This window comes from Oncorhynchus masou, chromosome 31 (genome assembly GCF_036934945.1).
Source record: "Oncorhynchus masou masou isolate Uvic2021 chromosome 31, UVic_Omas_1.1, whole genome shotgun sequence".
Taxonomy (NCBI): Eukaryota; Metazoa; Chordata; class Actinopteri; order Salmoniformes; family Salmonidae; genus Oncorhynchus; species Oncorhynchus masou.
Window position 1 is genome coordinate 46,182,976 of NC_088242.1, and position 17,150 is coordinate 46,200,125.

The window sequence follows — 17,150 nt, forward strand, 5'->3', positions numbered from 1 at the left end:
AGAGGGAGAGAGAAAGGAAAGTCAGAGAGAGTGGCAGAAGAGCCTGATTTTAAAAGACTTCCTTGATCTATACGTTGCATTAATAAAAAGCTACCCCAAGTCAATGGGCTTATTCCTGTGCTTTCCCTCTCTCTCTCTATCGCTCTTAATTCAATTAAATTCAAAGGGGCTTTATTGGCATGGAAAAAGTGTTTAAGCAAGTGCAACCAACAAGGCAAAACAAAGACCAAAACAAATCTGACATTAACAGTAAACATTACACACAGAAAAAGTTAAGAGAATAACAACATTTTAAATATTATAATATTTGTGGTTAAAAAATGTAGCATAACATTTAAAATGTTACATAAACTATGTACGGTGTTGTGACAATGCGCAAATATTAGAATGTATTTCAAATGACGGGGGAAATAAATAGACATGTTGAGAGCTTCAAGTTCCTTGGTGTCCATATCAACAACAAACTAGAATGGTCCAAACACACCAAGAGAGTCGTGAAGAGGGCACGACAATACCTATTCCGCCTCAGGAGACTGAAAAGATTTGGCATGGTCCTCAGCACCTCAAAAGTTTCTACAGCTGCAACATCGAGAGCATCACTGCCTGTTACAGCAACTGCTCGGCCTCCGACCGCAAGGCACTACAGAGGGTAGTGCGTAAGGGGGCTAAGCTTCCTGCCATCCCACACCTCTACACATTGTCAAAGACTCCAGCCACCCCAGTCATAGACTGTTCTCTCTGCTACCGTACCAAGTCTGGGACCAAAAGGCTTCTCAACAGCATTTACCCCAAAGCCAAAAGACTCCTGAACAGGTAATCAAATGGCTACCCGGACTATTTGCATTGTGTCCCCCCCCATTACCTCAATTAGCCCAACTAATCGGTGCCCCCGCACTTTGACTCTATACTGGTACCACCAGTATATAGCCTCGCTACTGTTATTTTCACTGTCATTTTACATATTTTTTATTTCTTTACTTATCTATTGTTTACGTAATACTTATTTTTCAATTAAAAATTGCACTGTTGGTTAGGGCTTGTTACTTCACTGTAAGGTGAAGTACCTGTTGTATTCGGCGCACGTGACAAATAAACTCTGACTTGATTTGATATAGGTTATATTCACATTGGTGTTTCTGACCCAATGGTTGCCCTTTTCTCGTGGCAGCAGGTAACACATTTTACTATTGGAATTGCACACTGCGGTATTTCACCTATTTTAATTTTTTTATTTCACCTTTATTTAACCAGGTAGGCTAGTTGAGAACAAGTTCTCATTTACTACTGTGACCTGGCCAAGATAGAGCAAAGCAGTACGACACATACAACAACACAGAGTTACACATGGAATAAACAAACAGTCAATAATACAGTAGAAAAAGTCTATATACAGTGTGTGCAAATGAGGTAAGATAAGGGAGGTAAGGCAATAAATAGGCCAGGGTCGCAAAGTAATTACAATATACCAATTAAACACTGGAGTGATAATGTGCAGAAGATGAATGTGCAAGTAGAGATACTGGGGTGCAAAGGAGCAAGATAAATAAATAAATACAGTATGGGGATGAGGTAGTTAGATGGGCTATTTACAGATGGGCTATGTACAGGTGCAGGGATCTGTGAGCTGCTCTGACAGCCGGTGCTTAAAGCTAGTGAGGGAGATATGAGTCTCTAGCTTCAGTGATTCTTGCAGTTCATTCCAATCATTGGCAGCAGAGAACTGGAAGGAAAGGTAGCCAAAGGAGGAATTGGCTTTTGGGGTGACTAGTGAGATATACCTGCTGGAGCGTGTGCTACGGGTTGGTGCTGCTATGGTGACCAGTGAGCTGAGATAAGGCGGGGCTTTACCTAGCAAAGACTTGTAGATGACCTGGAGCCAGTGGGTTTGGCGATGAGTATGAAGCGAGGACCAGCCAACGAGAGCATACAGGTCGCAGTGGTGGGTAGCATATTGGGCTTTGGTGACAAAACAGATGGCACTGTGATAGACTGCATCCAACCTAACAGATCCAGTTTGTGTTCAAATTTTTTGTGGGCTTGTGTAATTTGAGTGTAATACTGACATATATATCTATATATACTGTACCAGTCAAAAGTTTGGACACACCTACTCATTCAAGGGTTTTTATTTATTTTGACTATTTTCTACATTGTAGATCAATAGTGAAGACATCAAAACTATGAAATAACACATATGGAATGATGTAGTAACCAAAAAATGTTCAAAGCAGCCACCCTTTGCCTTGATGACAGCTTTGCACATGCTTGGCATTCTCTCAACCAGCTTCACCTGGAATGCTTTTCCAACAGTCTTGAAGTCGGTTTTTAATTTGGTTGGGACTAATTGTGTTGCTGCCCTGGTGCTCCGTGTGGTTTGTTTGTATTTGTGAACAGAGCCCCAAAACCAGTTGGCTGAGGTGTTCATCTCCTTCAATGTTAGGGTTTTGTGATGGAAGGTTTGGGCATCGCATTCCTTTAGGTGGTTCTGGAATTTAATGGCTATTTTCTGGATTTTGATAATTAGTGGGCAGGGATAGTCCTATTTCTGCTCTGCATGCATTATTAGGGGTTTTGCGTTGTACTCTGGGGATATCTTTCAGGACTCTGCATGCAGAGTCTCAATTGGGTGTTTTTCCCATTTAGTTCGTTCTTGGTTGGTGAGTGGACCCCAGACCTTACTGCCATAGACGGCAATGAGTTCTATAACTGATTGGAGTATTTTTTGTCAGATCCTAATTGGGATGTCAAATTGTATGCTCCTTCTGATGGCGTAGAAGGCCCTTCTTGCCTCTCAGATTGTTCACAGCCCTGTGGAATTTACCTGTGGTGCTGACGTTTGCTAGTTACCTCTGGTGCTGATGTTTGCTAGTTATCTGTGGTGCTGATGTTTGCTAGTTACCTGTGGTGTTGATGTTTGCTAGTTACCTGTGGTGCTGATGTTTGCTAGTTACCTGTGGTGCTGATGTTTGCTAGTTTCCTTTGGTGCTGATGTTTGCTAGTTTCCTGTGGTGCTGATTTTTTCTAGTTACCTGTGGTGCTGATGTTTAGGCTGAGGTATGTGTGATTGTTTGTATCCTCTAGGGCAATGGTGTCTGGAATTAAGTTATGCCAAATTGAGTCAAAAGCATTTTTGAATTTATCCCTGTGTTTCCTGTCTCTCTGTGCCAGTTTGTCTTGTTTGCCAAGACAACTAGCGGTTTTCCTTGCTCCTGTTTTTCACAGTCTCTGTTTGTTTCTAGTCCTCCTGGTTTCAACCCTTGCCTGTCCTGACTGCGTACCCGCCTGCCTGACCACTCTGCCTATTCTGACTAACAGCCTGCCTATTCTCTTGTACTGTTGTGGACTCGGATCTGGTTTCTGACCCCTGCCTGGCCTGACCTCGAGACTACCTATCGTCTGGTACTGTTTGGACCTGGTTTATGAACTCTCGCCTGTCCCCGACCTGCTTTTGCCTACTCCCTTTGTTACAGTGGTGGGCCGTCAGGGCCAGCAAGGCGTTCTCTGCTGGCCTAAACATCATCAGAATATATATAGTTTTTAAAATATATTTTCACACAAATATGTATTAAATTATTCCCCAGAGTAAGAGTTATACTCTTCATTTCATAGCTTTCCTCTTGGTTGCACTGCTTCCAGCCCCAGGTTGAGATTTGGAGGGCTGGTCTTTATGTTAGATCTTTTATCCAATCATATTCAGCCATCATGTGTTGCCAGGGGTCTAAAATCTGCCCTCAGGCCTTCAGAATCAACAGTGCGGGCGCTTGTAGCTTAAAGTGAATGGAAATTAAAATTTAGTGTCAACCAATCAGCTTGAGAGTTGGCTATTGTACGCCTGCTGTCTGGCTCCAGTGTTACACAGGAGCACGCCTTTTGATTGGATTACCAATACTGAGAGGCAGGTCTATGCAGAATCTCAGAATTAGGAAACTGAATTTGATAAACAAATTAATTTGCGTACTACTAAGCTGTTTTTTCAACTCACAATGGCGGAAGGAGAAGATATCGATTTGGTCGAGGATATAATTATAACGCCATTCTCAAGACAAACTTTTCAAGAAAAGTTAGATATTGTCAGGAGAGGTCGACGCCGACGCTACAAAGCCTGTCACAGGCGGGAAAGGGGTTCGTTCGCCACTTTCAAAGTTCCAACTACGAGCGTTATCAATGGCTCACAGGCTCCGAGAAGCACTGCAAACTGTACTGCTGGGAATGCCTATTATTTGCAAGTGATCGATTTGGTGTTTGGAGCCACACTGGCTTTGCAAACTTGAGTTGTCTAACCAAGGCAGCAACGAGACACCAAAGTACGGCTGGGCACTTACAAGCAATGGTGCTTTTGAAAACTTTTGGGGACACCCGAGTGGATCTACAGCTCAACGAACAAGTGCGCAGGGCAACGAAGCTGCACAATGAAAAGGTATTGTACTCTTCCTCTGCAATTTTCTGAATAAAAATGTCAATTTCAAGGTGACGCAACGCCTGGTTATACTGCATTTCTGTCTAAATGTATAGTGTCTAGAGCCATGGCACCATAATGATGGTAATAAGAGGTGGATTAATTCGGGTGGGACTGTGTAGGACTTCACTGAAGGCCCAGACCCCAGGCCCACGGCACGCCACTGCTTTGTTATAATATATGTCGGAGTTCTACCATCTGCCTCCTGTGTCTGCATTTAGGTCTCGCCTTGTGCCCTTAAATATGCTGTCATTTAAAAAAAAAAGAAATCTGCTAGTATTTTTTTTACATTTGATATGACAAATATACTGTTCAAGCATTCAACTGCTAAGTTAACACCTTCACTATTACAATAAACATTTTGCCTAGGGGGGATTGGATTTGTTTTTGGCCAATTGTTCTTTGGTAGATTTCTACACTATTTCTTTAATCTATAGCATTTCTTAATAGCATGCAGTTTGTTGGGCTTTGATGCCTAATGTTTGAGTATTGCTCTGTTCAAGTAAGCTGTAATTTTGTCTGAAAGTAATGTCCTTCTCTCTCTATGTCTCTCTCAATTCAATTTCAATTTAAGCACTTCGGAAACGTATGTTAACATTGCCAAAGCAAGTGAAGTAGATAATAAACAAAAATTAACAGTAAACATTACACTCACAAAGTTCCAAAAGAATAAAGGCATTACAAATGTAATATTATGTGCAAACAGTGAAAGTACAAAAGGATAAATAAACATAAATATGGGTTGTATTTACAATGGTGTTTGTTCTCCACTGGTTGCTATTTACTTGTGGTAACAAGAAGTCTCTATGTCTCTCTGTATGTCTCTGTATGCCTCTCTAGTTCTCTCACATGCAAAAAGCAGTTGTTTTAGAATTCATACCCCTTAATTTCTGGGCAAAAAATATTCCATACTCCCTCTCATGTATTATAGATACATAATTTCAACTTGTTGACTTATGCTCTGGGGAATTGTGTTGGGGGAACACTTTGCAGACAAAATTAATAAAACGCATCATCATTAGCCATGTCAACAGCAGGCAACCCACTGATTTAGCTCATCTGGCATCCACTAGTGTGCCTGTGGGTTCTAAATTAAGTCCCCCAGATGGACCTAATCCCATTATGTTGCCAACAACAGGAATAACCTAATATCATAATCTAATATTGTCTGATCTTGAGCGCAGATGCCCCGGAGGGGATGTGCAGTATGTCTTATAGACAACATAACAATTAGACTCCACCAACCCACACCACCCCGCCCCGCGCCATGCCGAAGTGTGCTACAGGAAATGGTGACCGAGGCAGAGCCGTGGTAGGTGGACTCAGGGGACACACGGAGGCCAGCTGGCCGAGCTACTGTACAGAATACCATGGCACAACAACACAAAGCACTCAGCAGGACACACAAACACACTCGCTGTGGCTTGTGTCTGTGTGTTCATGTGTCTGTGTGTCCATGTGCGTGTGCATGCATGTGCATCAGTGTGTGTGTGCTTGGGTGCATGTGCACACGTGTGTATGCGTATGTGTGTGTGCTTGTGTGTGTGTGTTTATAGCAATGTACAGTACAGTGACTCACCTTCAGAAGGTCTTTGGAAAAGTCTTGACCCTCATTCAGACCCTCCAGGTTGCCAATGAACTGTGTGCAGGACATCCTTTTGCCAATGTTCTGAAAAATATGACACACAGTACTTACTCTATGCTATTAGTCTCTCGAGATAGACGGGTTGCCTCCCACAATGTACCAATTTTCCAGCATATATTACATGTCTGTACTTTAGCCAACGCCAATTTGAGAGAGACGAAAGGGCGGAGTTGGGTGCCTCAAAATCCGTCCAGAGCTCTGCTATAAACATTTCCGGTAGTTAGCTAGATGGAGCTCGCGGAGGATATATTCAATATATTCATTGCACGTGAATAGTTTGCATGCGCCATGAAGTTACAAGTTTACAACCACTGACTGACTGTGGAAAAAATGTGCCTATCTATCTGCGTCCGCATTGCATGTCCACCTCGGTCATGTTTCAGAGGGGATTATTTTTAAGCCCGTCTACGCCAAACGTGTGAATTGTTGGAAGACTTGTCTGCCTGAAGAGCACCCTCCCTGAATTGGCCAAGAAAATCCTACATCATTTCCAGACCTAGTACTGTTGCCCGAGCTCTGGGATTTCCGAGACTACTATGCTACATATACATATAATCTTTAAAAGTATCAGTCATCAAAAATATTTGAACAACAAATACATTCACAGATTTTTATAATTCATCAGACCTTCTGCAGCTCTCTGACAGCTATATTAGAATTTATCTTTGAAGGATGTTATGGGAAGAAATTACTTTAAGGGACCTCATCCAAATGATTTAATCTAGTTGACGAGCTGAGAGTGTTAAGAGGAAGACTGTGCAAAGGACGTCACGCTGCTTGCTTAGCGAGTATCACTTCCTCCTGATTCGGCTCATACCGAGGCTCAACCCAGGACCTCTGCCTCACAAACACACGTCACCACCCTCCTGAAGCGTCTTACTCAGTCCTGCCATCAAAAATCTAGCTATTCGGCAGCGCAAGTGGAGACACTTCAGGCTGAGGACTTTCACAGATAGCGGAAATATTGATGAAAATAGTCAATGACGATAAAGAGGAAGAAGAAGATGCAGGAGACTATGATGATCAGGATGATGCCATTGATGATGATGATGATGAAGAAGAAGAAGATGACGACATTGGTGACTATGATGATGAATGATGATGATGAAGCACAGCGCTACAGTGCCTTCAGAAAGTAATCATACCTCTTCACTTTTTCCAAATGTGTTTGTGTTACAGCCTGTTACAGCCTGAAACATTCTCACCCATCTACACACAACATGTGTTTGCAAATGTATTGAAAATTAAATACAGTAATATCTAATTTACATAAGTATATATTGACTGTAAATTGAATTCAGGCTGTAAGACAACAAAATGTGGAATAAGTCGAGGGGGGTGAATACACTGAAGGCTGTATATCAGCCTGGCATGTCTCAATAGAGAGAGAGTGGGTTTTTCATCCAGCTAGCTCTAGCCCCTTCAATCAGAGATGAATGTATCCATATATTATACAAATGGCTCTGACTTAACTATCTGTAATCATTTGCAGAGGCTGCACATCACACCATGCAGCTGTAGATTGCCTAGATTTGGAGTTGTACTGAAACCAGTCTACAGCTTGATATGGACTGGATTTATGATAGTGTGTGGAGCACATTGTAATCAGGAGGCTGGTCCCAGATCAGCCTTCAATCAGTCTGGGGCTTTCCCCCCATAACTACCATTGTACTGAGTCAGTGGAGCCTGGGGGGATGGATCTCTGAAAATTGTCTCTACTCTAAACTCTAGGCTGAACTCATCTAACATGCACACACACACACACACACACACACACACACACACACACACACACACACACACGCACGCATGCACACACACAGACTGAACTCTACTTACATGGCCATGCAGGTCTGTGTTTAGCAGCATCAAGGCACAGGTCAAGGTATGGACACCATCTGGATAAGAAACATATCCATCATATTCAGTGGTGGAAAAAGTACCCAATTTTCGTACTTACGTAAAAGTAAAGATACAGTGCCTTGCGAAAGTATTCGGCCCCCTTGAACTTTGCGACCTTTTGCCACATTTCAGGCTTCAAACATAAAGATATAAAACTGTATTTTTTTGTGAAGAATCAACAACAAGTGGGACACAATCATGAAGTGGAACGACATTTATTGGATATTTCAAACTTTTTTAACAAATCAAAAACTGAAAAATTGGGTGTGCAAAATTATTCAGCCCCTTTACTTTCAGTGCAGCAAACTCTCTCCAGAAGTTCAGTGAGGATCTCTGAATGATCCAATGTTGACCTAAATGACTAATGATGATAAATACAACCTGTGTGTAATCAAGTCTCCGTATAAAGGCACCTGCACTGTGATAGTCTCAGAGGTCCGTTAAAAACGCAGAGAGCATCATTTCTTCACAAAAAAATACAGTTTTATATCTTTATGTTTGAAGCCTGAAATGTGGCAAAAGGTCGCAAAGTTCAAGGGGACCGAATACTTTCGCAAGGCACTGTACCTTTGTAGAAAATGAAAAGTTACCCAGTAAAATACTACTTGAGTAAAAGTCTAAAGTATTTGGTTTCAAATATATTTAAGTATCAAAAGTAAAAGTATAAATAATTTCAAATTGATCATATTAAGCAAACCAGACGGCACAATTTTCATGTTTATTTATTTATTTACGGATAGCCAGGGTCTCGCCCCAACACTTGGACATAATTTACAAACGAAGCATGTGTATTTAGTGAGTCCGCCAGATCAAAGTCAGTAGGGATGACCAGGGATGCTCTATTGATAAGTGTGTGAATTGGAACATTTTCCAGTCCTGCTAAGCATTCAGAATATAACTTAAGTACTTTTGGGTGTCAAGGAAAATGCATGGAGTAAAAAGTACATTATTTTCTTTAGGAATGTAGTGAGGTAAAATATTTTTGATATAAATAGTAAAGTAAAGTACTTTACACCACTGCATCTATTAACATGACGACTGAGCTGCCATATTTCTATAGTAACTATAGTAGACATTAGACAGTACTGTCCTCTTACCCTCAGAGGGTATAAGTTTGGGGTTACAGTGCAGGTATCTCCTGGAGAAGTGAGCCAGCACCCGCTCTCTCTCCTGAGTCTCCCCCATCAGGGAAAACTGTCTGAGAAATGCTCTGGAACACACATACACACACATTAAGCAGGATTACACTGTTAATCACCAAGCCCTTGATTAATTGATTTAGGAGTGTTATTTATGTGCTATAAACACTATTGGCCTATTAAGCTGCCATCACTCAACTTGCCACCAGGGAGCAGTATTACCATATACTAACCACAGTGACTGGATCAATGGAACACAAAATGAAGCCCAGTATCCCTTTTAAGGCAACGTATCCAAAACAATGTTTGTAATGTCTAGAAATCCAATCACCAAGAACCAATTTATGGAAAACGTGTTTGTTTTTCACGTTGATCAAGTCAGTCAGTCTGAACCCCTCACCTCAGAGCCTGGTCCACAGCAAGACCCTTGAAGTTAAAGAAGTGTAGATACTCTTCTGCAACCATACAACTGAAGTCATTGCTGGGGTGAGTGAGTGAGTGAGTGAGTGAGTGAGTGAGTGAGTGAGTGAGTGAGTGAGTGAGTGAGTGAGTGAGTGAGTGAGTGAGTGAGTGAGTGAGTGAGTGAGTGAGTGAGTGAGTGAGTGAGTGAGTGAGAGAGAGAGAGAGAGAGAGAGAGAGAGAGAGAAAAAAAAACATGTTAATCAGATACCAGCTTTCCCAGTCACACAGCGCAGTCGGTTTGAGCCTTGGAGACGAAAACTTAGGGCCGCGGAGGAAGACAGAGGTTTAAGATAAGTTCCATATAAGATAAGATAAGTTCCATATACATTGACAATGTATAGCAGCGCATAGTAAAGAGAGTGATTGATAACACACGAAGGCTAGTTGCCAGGTGCTCACTTTTTGCTGAGGTGGCGGGCCACGTCGGACTTCCTGAAACCGTCCAGGGTGAAGAGGCGTTTGGCCAGGCGCTTAGCGGCCTCTCCGTTGGCACGATTACCATTGTTGAGGGTGTCGCTGCTCCCCAGGCCCAGCAGCTCACTGAGGTCCTGGTCCAGCTCTGAGTCTGTCGCCAGACGAGCCTTTTCCCTGAAGGGGGAGAGAGGGACAGAAAAGAGTAGGGGGTTACAAGGAGTAGGGGGAAAGAGAAGGAGAGATGAGTAGAGAGAGAGAAAGAAAGAGATGGAGGGGATAAAGAGGGAGGGGGTAGAGAACAAGAGAGGACAAGGGAGAGAGTGGGGGAGTGGGAGGAAGAGAGAAATAGTGAGGGGATGGGTTTATGAATGAGGATGTGGTTAATTTCTTCTCAGCAGCATTGTAAACGCTTACAGAAATCCTGTCTAGTCAGGTCTATTGAAAAAGAAAATAACTACAACCTTCACTATTGTAGGGCAATGTTTACTTTTGGTATGACACAATGATAATACAGTATATTAATACATTATACAAGCTCTTTCTTCAAATTGATATTTTCATGTAACTCCCTGTCTCTTTCTCCCACTTATTAAGCTCCCTTGAAAGTATTAGAAGGTTCAGGAGTGCAGGCCGTACTATATCTGAATTCTACTGAGATAATAATTGAAGCATTTTATGTCACCTTGGAACAAGTATGGAACTTTAAAGAATGAAAGATAACGGAATTAAGACCCGTGAGTTCTATCTGTTAGTAATAAATGGTTTTAAAATGATAGAGGACCATTGCCACTGAAACACACACTCACATACTTTACCCAGACTACATAATAACACAAGCACGGCACATCCAGACTTTCTTATCATCCCTGAGTCATACTTACCTCCAAAGAGCAAACAGGCCATTTTATTAGCTGAATGAATGGCTACGTTACTGATCAATGACCAGACACCCCTGTATTATTTGGAGCCAGGCAAAAGAAGCAGATCAGCTACTAAATGTTTTGGTGTACTATGGTGTGCTTTCTGGACAGCAGCTACAGTAACTGTAAAGCACAAAGCATTCTAAGAAAAGTTGAAAATCAGTCAGTCACACAGTTGGAGCTGCAGGCCGGGACCATATACTGTAGTCCCAACCTTCCACGCTACCTAGTCTGAGAAGAGAGGAAGGAAGAGAAGGACTATGGCTATCACCTCGACTGTGAGTTTGAGTGGTGAGTACAAAGGTACATATCGTCTTCGAGTAAGCCACGGCAACAGAACACAGAGCGGTTCTTCACTGTCGTACCTGTCCCCTCCCTGTTTGAGTGTCTCAAACTAGTCACCCTACCAACCTCCCTGATGCCCCCTTGTCCCTGCCCAGGCCCCCCACCTTGATTGCATCACCAACTTCCCTCTACCGATCCCCTCTACCTCAATGTGATAGCTAGTGCTAGTACAGTGCATCACCTGGAATCTAGCCCCATAAGCCATAAGTCATCTAGCAAGTCACTCCCATTAGTTTTTGCAAAGACCCACAGTTGTACAAAGGTGATTGGTAAGTCTGGGTTGTTTCATTCATTTTTGTTTTTTTCCCCTCTCTCCTTACGGCAAGTTTCCTAAGATAAGACAAGATAAAGAGGCACTGCTGAACAAAACTTATCGTCTTTCTTTTTCTCTTTCTGTTTGTTTCTGTTTCCCCTCTTCACTCTGCCCTCTCTCTCTCTTTATCACCCCCCTCTCACGCTGTGTAAACTTTTGCAACGTCCCCTGCAGACCTTGGGATCTAAGCATGGCACGGAACTTGGACCGCCTTTCACTCAAAATCTCTTCCTCCCTCTCTCTCCCAACAACCCTCTCTCCCTCATCCCAATTACTCATAGTCAATAGGTACATCCTTTGGATGAGGTATACATTCTGTCACCTTGACTCGTAATAGAGATATAATCACACAAAGTAAAACAAAGAAAAATAGTGCCAGGGAAAACTTCCATTGATAAACTATATAGGTGTGTGCTATAAATAGCCGCGGGAAGTAGGGATAATGAGGATGCTGCAGCACCCTCTGAAAAATTGGAATTAAAAAATATTAATATTTTTTTTTAAATAGTGCACTGGGCCTTTACTAGTCCTGTAATTGCAGACCAATTATAGCCATCTGGAGCACAGACCAAAACAAATGTCAGCATCGCCACCCCCAAACTACTTCCTGTGGCTACGGTGCTATAATATGAATATGATATTATTAACAAATCACAACAAATATTGTTGTTCTCTCTTTCCACAACAATGATTTAGTATCCAGGGAAAGGAATTAGGTTATATTCCTCACCCCCTGGAGACCGACAGGGTGAAACATTTTTGTTCCAGCTCTGTACTCACACACCTGATCCAACTATTAAACTTATCATTAATCCTTTGACAGTATTTCCATCAGGTGTGTTAGTGCTGGGTGTGAATCCTGGTTGATAAACACACATGGAATACATACATGGTTTCAAGAGGCCTATTGTGAGCACCAGCCATTGTTGAAGTGGCGGTTTACTGTATGCAACTCCGCAGGTGACAAACACCATAACACATTACAGTAGTTAGGACTAATTGTTCAGCTATCACAATGCTGCTCAGAGGCCATAAGATAATTCCCACTAGAATTCCCACTAGTGTCAGCCTCCGCTTCAAGGGGCCATTGCCACATAATTGGACCCCCTCGTCTGTCTAAATGAGCAGTTCTACACAATGGGCATCTGTTTAATGGCACAAAACATCTCAAAAGGGATATTTTTACCTTTGTTTAACCTTTATTTAACAAGGCAAGTCAGTGAAGAACAAATTCTTATTTACAATGAAGGCCTACCCCGGCCAAACCCGGGCGACACTGGGCCAATTGTGCGCCCCCCTATGGGACTCCCAATCACAGCCGGATGTGATACAGCCTGGACTTCAACCAGGGACTGCAGTGACGCAACTTGCCCTGAGATGCAGTGCCTTAGACCACTTCGCCACTTGGGAGTTGTGAGGAAGGGGGGATGCCAAAGGGTGAAATTCCAACTGCTATCACATTATGGAGTGGACAAGCCCTCTGCAATATTTTCAATACCAGCACAATGTAAATATTTACCAGACACATAGAATAGGCAGTAACGGTGTGTGGGTAACATCACTGGGGAAGCCAAGCCAATAAAAAGCCATATTACAACCTATGTTGTGATAATTGCGTTGTTTGCTCTATAACACATTTGTTCATTTGCCACCGTAATATACAATAAGGCAGCAACAGCAAAAAGACAACAGTCACACAGTGCCGGAATAAATTCAACTACACATACGTTTGTTTCATCACAAAATTCTATCCTCCTGATTCCTGCTTACAAGCAAAAATTAAAGCAGGACGCACCAGTGACTCAGTCAACAAGAAAGTAGATGTTACCTACAGGACTGTTTTGCTAGCACAGACTGTACTATGTTCCGCAATTCTTCCGATGGCATTGAGGAGTACACCACATCAGTCACTGGCTTCATCAATAAGTGCATCGATGACGTCGTCCCCACAGTGACAGTACATACAGTTGAAGTCAGAAGTTTACATACACTTAGGTTGGAGTCAATAATAATAATAATAATAATAACTCATTTTTCAACCACTCCACAAATTTCTTGTTAACAAACTATAGTTTTGGCAAGTCAGTTAGGACATCTACTTTGTCCATGACACAAGTCCTTTTTCCAACAATTGTTTACAGACAGGTTATTTCACTGTATCACAATTCCAGTGGGTCAGAGGTTTACATACACTAAGTTGACTGTGCCCTTAAACAGCTTGGAAAATTACATAACATTATGTAATGGCTTTAGAAGCGTCTGATAGAATAATTGACATAATTTGAGTCAATTGGAGGTGTACCTGTGGATGTACTTCAAACTCAGTGTCTCTTTGCTTGACATCATGGGAAAATCAAAAGAAATCAGCCAAGACCTCAGAAAATAATTGTAGACCTCCACAAGTCTGGTTCATCCTTGGGAGCAATTTCCAAATGCCTGAAGGTACCACGTTCATCTGTACAAACAATAGTGCGCAAGTATAAACACCATGGGACCACACAACCATCATACCGCTCAGGAAGGAGACGCGTTCTTTCTCCTAGAGATTAATGTACTTTTGCGCGAAAAGTGCAAACCAACCCCAGAACAACAGCAAAGGACCTTGTGAAGATGCTGGAGGAAACTGGTACAAAAGTATCTACAGTGCCTTGCGAAAGTATTCGGCCCCCTTGAACTTTGCGACCTTTTGCCACATTTCAGGCTTCAAACATAAAGATATAAAACTGTATTTTTTTTGTGAAGAATCAACAAGTGGGACACAATCATGAAGTGGAACGACTTTTATTGGATATTTCAAACTTTTTTAACAAATCAAAAACTGAAAATTGGGCGTGCAAAATTATTCAGCCCCCTTAAGTTAATACTTTGTAGCGCCACCTTTTGCTGCGATTACAGCTGTAAGTCGCTTGGGGTATGTCTCTATCAGTATTGCACATCGAGAGACTGAACATTTTTCCCAATCCTCCTTGCAAAACAGCTCGAGCTCAGTGAGGTTGGATGGAGAGCATTGTTGAACAGCAGTTTTCAGTTCTTTCCACAGATTCTCGATTGGATTCAGGTCTGGACTTTGACTTGGCCATTCTAACACCTGGATATGTTTATTTTTGAACCATTCCATTGTAGATTTTGCTTTATGTTTTGGATCATTGTCTTGTTGGAAGACAAATCTCCGTCCCAGTCTCAGGTCTTTTGCAGACTCCATCATGTTTTCTTCCAGAATGGTCCTGTATTTGGCTCCATCCATCTTCCCATCAATTTTAACCATCTTCCCTGTCCCTGCTGAAGAAAAGCAGGCCCAAACCATGATGCTGCCACCACCATGTTTGACAGTGTGGATGGTGTGTTCATTGTGATGAGCTGTGTTGCTTTTACGCCAAACATAACGTTTTGCATTGTTGCCAAAAAGTTCAATTTTGGTTTCATCTGACCAGAGCACCTTCTTCCACATGTTTGGTGTGTCTCCCAGGTGGCTTGTGGCAAACTTTAAACGACACTTTTTATGGATATCTTTAAGAAATGGCTTTCTTCTTGCCACTCTTCCATAAAGGCCAGATTTGTGCAATATACGACTGATTGTTGTCCTATGGTCAGAGCCTCCCACCTCAGCTGTAGATCTCTGCAGTTCATCCAGAATGATCATGGACTTCTTGGCTGCATCTCTGATCAGTCTTCTCCTTGTATGAGCTGAAAGTTTAGAGGGACGGCCAGGTCTTGGTAGATTTGCAGTGGTCTGATACTCCTTCCATTTCAATATTATCGCTTGCACAGTGCTCCTTGGGATGTTTAAAGCTTGGGAAATCTTTTTGTATCCAAATCCGGCTTTAAACTTCTTCACAACAGTATCTCGAACCTGCCTGGTGTGTTCCTTGTTCTTCATGATGCTCTCTGCGCTTTTAACGGACCTCTGAGACTATTACAGCAATAATGACCATCGTTATGTTTGGAGGAAAAAGGGGGAGGCTTGCAAGCCGAAGAACACCATCCCAACCGTGAAGCACGGGGTGGCAGGTGGTGCTTTGCTGCAGGAGGGACTGGTGCACTTCACATCATGAGGAAGGAAAATTAAGTGGATATATTGAAGCAACATCTCAAGACATCATCAGTCAGTTAAAGCTTGGTCGCAAATGGGTCTTCCAAATGAACAATGACCCCAAGCATACTTCCAAAGTTGTGGCAAAATGGCTTAAGGACAACAAAGTCAAGGTATTGGAGTGGCCATCACAAAGCCCTGACCTCAATCCTATAGAAAACTTGTGGGCATAACTAAAAAAGCGTGTGCGAGCAAGGAGGCCCACAAACATGACTCAGTTACACCAGCTCTGTCAGGAGGAATGAGCCAAAATTCACCCAATTTATTGTGGGAAGCTTGTGGAAGGCTACCCAAAACGTTAAGTTAAACAATTTAAAGGCAATGCTACCAAATACTAATTGACTGTATGTAAACTTCTGACCCACTGGGAGTGTAATGAAAGAAATAACAGCTGCAATAAATCATTCTCCCTACTATTATTCTGACATTTCACATTCTTAAAATAAAGTGGTGATCCGAACTGACCTAAAACAGGGAATTCTTACTAGGATTAAATGTCAGGAATCAATCTAAGCTTTTGCAGTATGAGCTGACATGTTGTCCATCCAATAATAGATGTAGGATGAACCTAGTATGTTGTATTGGGATTGTGCCACAGAGCATTATGGGGGTTCTAGCTACCAGTGCGAGTGTGCAGTTTTCTCTGCCAGAATGGCCAACACTACCAAAAATGTGGTGGACATTTTTTTTAAAGAACCCCTATCATTCACTGGGGTACACAGAAAAGGAGTGAATTAAAAGTGAGGGTCTACCTCTGCCTGAGATCAATTTAATGAAGAACGATGAAAAGGTGAGGGCGTTCAATACCAACTGGTATCAAATGTATACAGGGAGCCCATTATCAAGCCACCTGTAATTGCATGTTATGATACTTTACATGCTGAACATCTTTTCTTGGATGCCGAAAACGATGCTGAATTATTTGATACCTTCCATCGAATCATCCATTAAAAGTTAGATTAAAGAGAGAGGTTGATGCAGCACATTTTTTGCGTGGGCTTAAGTAGGCCTTGCACTTTCAAAGATAACACATAATCACTCCGGACAGACATAAGCAAAAACTCATGACATAAATGTTGCAGCAGCCCAGTTGACACCTAAACATTAGAAATCTGACATGCTGTATGGGATGAAAACAAGACTATTTTTCAGTCTGATCAACTGTAGGCTATCAATAAGAGCAGTTGCATACAGCCTATGTGTCACGACTTCCACCGAAGGAGGTGGATGTCTTGACACATAGGCTGTATGCAGCTGCTCTTATTAGTTCTCCACTCCCTGTTCAGGCGGTGCTCGCGGTCGTCATCGCTGGCCTACTCGCTGCTACCGATCCATTTTTCCTTTTCGTTTGTGTCTGTCTGTTTTTTGTTTTTGTTTTACACCTGTGTCCTATTAGTTAATTTCGGGGTGGGTTTATTAACCTCCGTTGCCTGCCTATTCTTTGAGCGGGATTATTTGCTGTTT

General features: G+C 42.2%; 1 protein-coding gene across 3 annotated transcripts in view; it reads right to left on the reverse strand.

The window, feature by feature from the left end:
- LOC135524023 (PH and SEC7 domain-containing protein 1-like) overlaps positions 1-17,150 on the reverse strand; it is a 77,596-nt gene that overhangs the window by 43,916 nt on the left and 16,530 nt on the right. For all 3 annotated transcript variants that reach the window (XM_064951141.1, XM_064951143.1, XM_064951142.1), the window contains exons 5-9: positions 10,004-10,192; positions 9,543-9,623; positions 9,101-9,213; positions 7,941-7,999; positions 6,036-6,125 (exon numbers count right to left, since the gene is read on the reverse strand). In XM_064951141.1, coding sequence (XP_064807213.1) covers positions 6,036-6,125; positions 7,941-7,999; positions 9,101-9,213; positions 9,543-9,623; positions 10,004-10,192 — 532 coding nt within the window. The remainder of the gene's footprint in view (positions 1-6,035; positions 6,126-7,940; positions 8,000-9,100; positions 9,214-9,542; positions 9,624-10,003; positions 10,193-17,150) is intronic.